Source organism: Sinocyclocheilus rhinocerous, unplaced genomic scaffold (genome assembly GCF_001515625.1).
Source record: "Sinocyclocheilus rhinocerous isolate Xijiao unplaced genomic scaffold, SAMN03320098_v1.1 scaffold61, whole genome shotgun sequence".
NCBI lineage: Eukaryota > Metazoa > Chordata > Actinopteri > Cypriniformes > Cyprinidae > Sinocyclocheilus > Sinocyclocheilus rhinocerous.
The window spans coordinates 2652529-2656823 of record NW_015640445.1 but is presented as its reverse complement, the minus strand read 5'-3'; the positions used below and the strand labels follow the sequence as shown (position 1 = coordinate 2656823).

At 33.5% G+C, this 4295-nt stretch overlaps 1 protein-coding gene across 1 annotated transcript in view; it reads left to right on the top strand.

The window, feature by feature from the left end:
- Positions 1-4295, top strand: part of LOC107752810 (sorting nexin-9-like) — a 15920-nt gene that overhangs the window by 5012 nt on the left and 6613 nt on the right. The window contains exons 3-4 of the mRNA XM_016568876.1: positions 1257-1331; positions 1997-2083. Of these exons, the coding sequence (XP_016424362.1) occupies positions 1257-1331; positions 1997-2083 (162 nt within the window). The remainder of the gene's footprint in view (positions 1-1256; positions 1332-1996; positions 2084-4295) is intronic.

The following is a 4295-nucleotide window of genomic DNA, read 5'->3' as shown; positions in this document are numbered from 1 at the left end:
TAACTGTTTTAAATTCATTTTAAATCAATTTCTAAATAATTTTAAACGTTTTTAAGTTCTCTGTTTTATTGTTGTGATTTTTTAAATTATTATTTTACTTCCTTTTATGTAAAGCACTTTGAATTACCATTGTGTATGAAATGTGCTATATAAATAAACTTGCCTACCCTAATGTTTCAAGACAGGCACTTGGCTAAAATGTTATATATGCAGTACCATTCAAAAAAATTGGGGTCAGTAAGATTTTTTCATTTATTAAGCTACAATGTATTAAATTGATCAAAGGTGACAGTAAAGACTGCTGTATCACGGTTACCACAAAACATTGTGGAAGCAGCAAATCAGCATATTAGAATGATTTCTGAAGGATCATGTGACACTGAAGACTGCAGTAATGATTGCTGAAAATTCAGCTTTGCCATCACAGAAACAAATTCAATTGTAAAATATATTTTAAAAGAAAATAAATATTTTAAAGGGGTCATCGGATGCAAAATTCACTTTACAAGGTGTTTGAACATAAATGTGTATTGGAAGTGTGTGTACACATCCATCTTATAATGATAAAAATCCACCCAGTGTTTTTTTTTAAATCCCTATAAATCCCCTTTCTCAAATCAGGCTGTTCTGAGATTCCTGTCAGAATGATGTAGTTCTGCACAGGCCCCTCCCATGATAGTTGATTGACAGTAGCATCTTACCTTAGACCCGCCCTGAGTGAGCTGTCATCAGTCCGCCATTGTGTCGACTCCGGTGCAGGGGAAGACAAGAATATCTCCGATTAAGCGATTGAGGTGTTCTGTTGTTGGATGTAATAATGAATATAGCAGTCGTCATTTACTCCCGACATCTGAGCCGCTGAAGACGCAGAGGATTAACGTTCCCCACGGAAGAGAAGGGCGGGGTCAGCAGAGCTCATTAGCATTTAAAGCAACATGGACTAGAATGGCTTGCTGAAAACAGCTGATTTTGACAGGGTAAAAAAAGTGTTTTTTACACTACCATTGAGAAATTTTAACGTATGTATGTTATAGACTTTTCATTAAGACCCTAAAGAATCATATCAACTTGTGGAAAATGGGCATCCGATGACCCCTTTAAAAGGTAGAAGTATTTCACAATATTACTATTTTTACTGTTACTGTTGGTATTTGTAATGCAGGCTTGGTGAGACTTCATTCAAAAATCTTACAGATCCCAAAGTTTTAAATTATATATATATAATTTCCCTCTCTGTTTTTCTTTATTTTATGTAGAATGTAGGCGGTGGCTGGGTAGAGGCTCGGAATTCCAGAGGAAATGTAGGCCTGGTGCCCGAGGACTATATTGAGGTAAAAAATACCCTAATCATCAGCTTTGTTTTCGATTTCACTTCTTTATACAGAGCATTAGATGAAATTAGAGCATTTTGTGTGATTATTTTTAGAACTCTAGAGAGGGGAAGGACAAATTGAAAGCAAACTTCTGATTATCTAGACCACATCAGTGAGCAGAGTGTTATTCTGTTTGCTGAGCTGATATACTAAAACTTGTCCAGTTTTTTTTTTGATTTTCTTGTGTTTTTCCAGTAGTATCACATCATTGAAATCATTGAATGTGTGTGTTTCTTGAGTTGTATCATAATTAGAAGATACAAAATGTAAATGATTAAAGGTTTAATTAGGTATTTGGCATACTTTTACTCCAGACGGAGAATATTCCCACGTTCTGTGCAGTAGGTCTGTCTTTGTACCATAATTACCAAGATGTTTAACATATTCCCAGTGTGGCCTTCCTGTAGATACACAGTCAGCGTTCCTCAGGCGTGATGACATTTGAATTATTTTTTGTCATTGATTCATATGGAGGGAAAGTTTGAGTTATGTATGCTTGGACTGCAAAAGGCATGGACTGGATATGACAAAAATATACATTATTTCATATAAAAAAAAATTTTTTTACATATCAGGCTGTTTTTTCATGGATATATTCATGTGCCTATTATTATGTTTTGCAGATTAACCCTGTTTCCACACAAGCATCAGCAACAAAGTACATTGATGCTCAGAATCAAGGTTACAACAGCAGTTCAGCAAACACTCAGGTACCACATCAACTACCACATAATCTTTGTTCATAATCTCACATTTGGAGAAGTTGTGGTGAGCATGTACTTTATAAAGTTCTAGCTCAAATGTCTTAAATGTGATACAATATGAGTATCTGCATGTTCCACAGTTCCTCTAATGAAATGTAAAGCAGGTCTCAGTAAAAATAAGTAGCCACAACCAACAAAAAACCCACTATTCAAATAGAAGTTTTGCTTCCTCATTTTCACAGCCAACTTTTACTAGAAATCCACACTCATTTAATGAGAGTTCTGCTGAGCATAACATGCACAAAGGCCCTATCTGTCATCTGCAGTTGAAATCAATTTCCTGTGAAAGCAGGAGAATGAGAGTAAATGGGCCTCATTATAGCTCAGAACTGTCTCTCTTTCTCTCTCTTGTTCTCTCTGGGGCTGTTTCTCTAGTAGGCTGTCAGATGTTCACACTTTGTGTTGTGCACATCGTTATTGTGCATGCAATAGTGTTTAAATGCTTAGCCATGTTTAGCAGTTTGCAGATAGATGAGAAGTCAGATCTGTCTCACCATTAAACATTAAACTAAACCATTAAACAGGCTCACCATCTGTAGACAATTTTGGCAGAATTTTAGAAAAACTAAATTCAGGACAATGCCTAATATTTTTTTTTAAACCAATGAAATAGTCACTACCAGTAAAAATGTTTGTAAGTTCCTCATGATCTTAATAGAATTTTGTTTTTAAAAAGTTTATGCTTAAATACTTGATATTACTCATGTAGACAAATATAAACATATGAAATTTCTTTAAGAAATCAACATTTCAATTTTTAAAATATTTTATCTATTTATTTATTTTATTATTTTTAGCTTTGTTACTTATTTCTTTTTACTTAGGGATTAGTTGGTGTGTAAAGGAACAGTAGTTAAAATAGTAGAAAATTGTTCAACATTTTTTGGTTGTCATGATGTTGCCATTCTTCCATTTGTGTTATTTCATTGTTTTGTATCATTATAAAAAGTTTACAAGTAATAATATTAAAGAATAGTTAAGTGTGTCTAGAATGGACTGGTACTGTATATGGATTCCAAAAAAAAAAAAACACGTTATTGCTATAATCTGTGTTTTTTGTGTGATCATTTAAAAAAAGATGCTTAAATTATACAATTAATTATATATAAATAATAATAATTATTAAAAATAATTATATAACTATTGTTAAATAACTAGTAAGGGTTATTCAATTATTTGGTTTTATGATTACATTCAATTACATTCGGCAGTAGATTTTACTGTACACACTGGATGGCCATATACTGATTTTACCTCCATTAGATGAGGCTGGTCAAGAGTACAGACACCCTTGCAAGAAAAAGAAAGTGGTGAAATGACGGATCTAACGACTTAATGTTTCCATCAGCCTTCAATGACTCTGTGACATTTAGAGTGATCCACAACACCAAAGTACTAATAACGATAAAAACATGAGTAGTGTTGTGCTCAGGGAAAATTGGTATAGACGATCTTAATTGGTGAGACCAGGAAGCGAGACAAATGGTTTTGCGTGGCTGGAAGTCAGTTTTTAGCAACATCAGGGTCAGGTCTATTGATGGAATTGGCCATTAAGTCTTAGACTAATGGACAGAGATGGACTCAAGAGCCTTTGGCCTTTTAGTTCTTAAAGCACATCCGGGCCTTTTGTGGCAGATTTGAGATAACTATATTTTTATACCATATATTCAATTAATTTGTGACCATTAGCCATTTATACAAGAAGAGAAACTCATATATTGTTTTCATTGACTTTTTCATTATGAGTGAACATAATAATAGTTTCTGCAAACATTTTCTACATTTTGTGAATCTTAATAAAGAGAGTTTTTTTTGGTCCTGTTTTTAGTTGTGTGATTCATGGTTTGTACAGTAACCTTTAAAATAGCAGGGCGATTCTCATTATTGCTGCTTTACACTGTTAATTCAAATAATGTTTCTAATTCGTTCCATAACGTGCTTATACTGAGTGAGTACGTATTAAACTCATGTACAGTAGAAAAACAACTAAAATGCCAGCAAGAACTAATAAATTCATGCTTTAAGGCAAATGTTAAAGGAGACATATTATGCCCCTTTTTACAATATGTAATATAAGTGTTGGTTATGTCTGTGAAGGTAAACAGCTGGGAAACAAATCACATGTTTATTTTAGATCTGTGTGGCAGCAGCAATATAT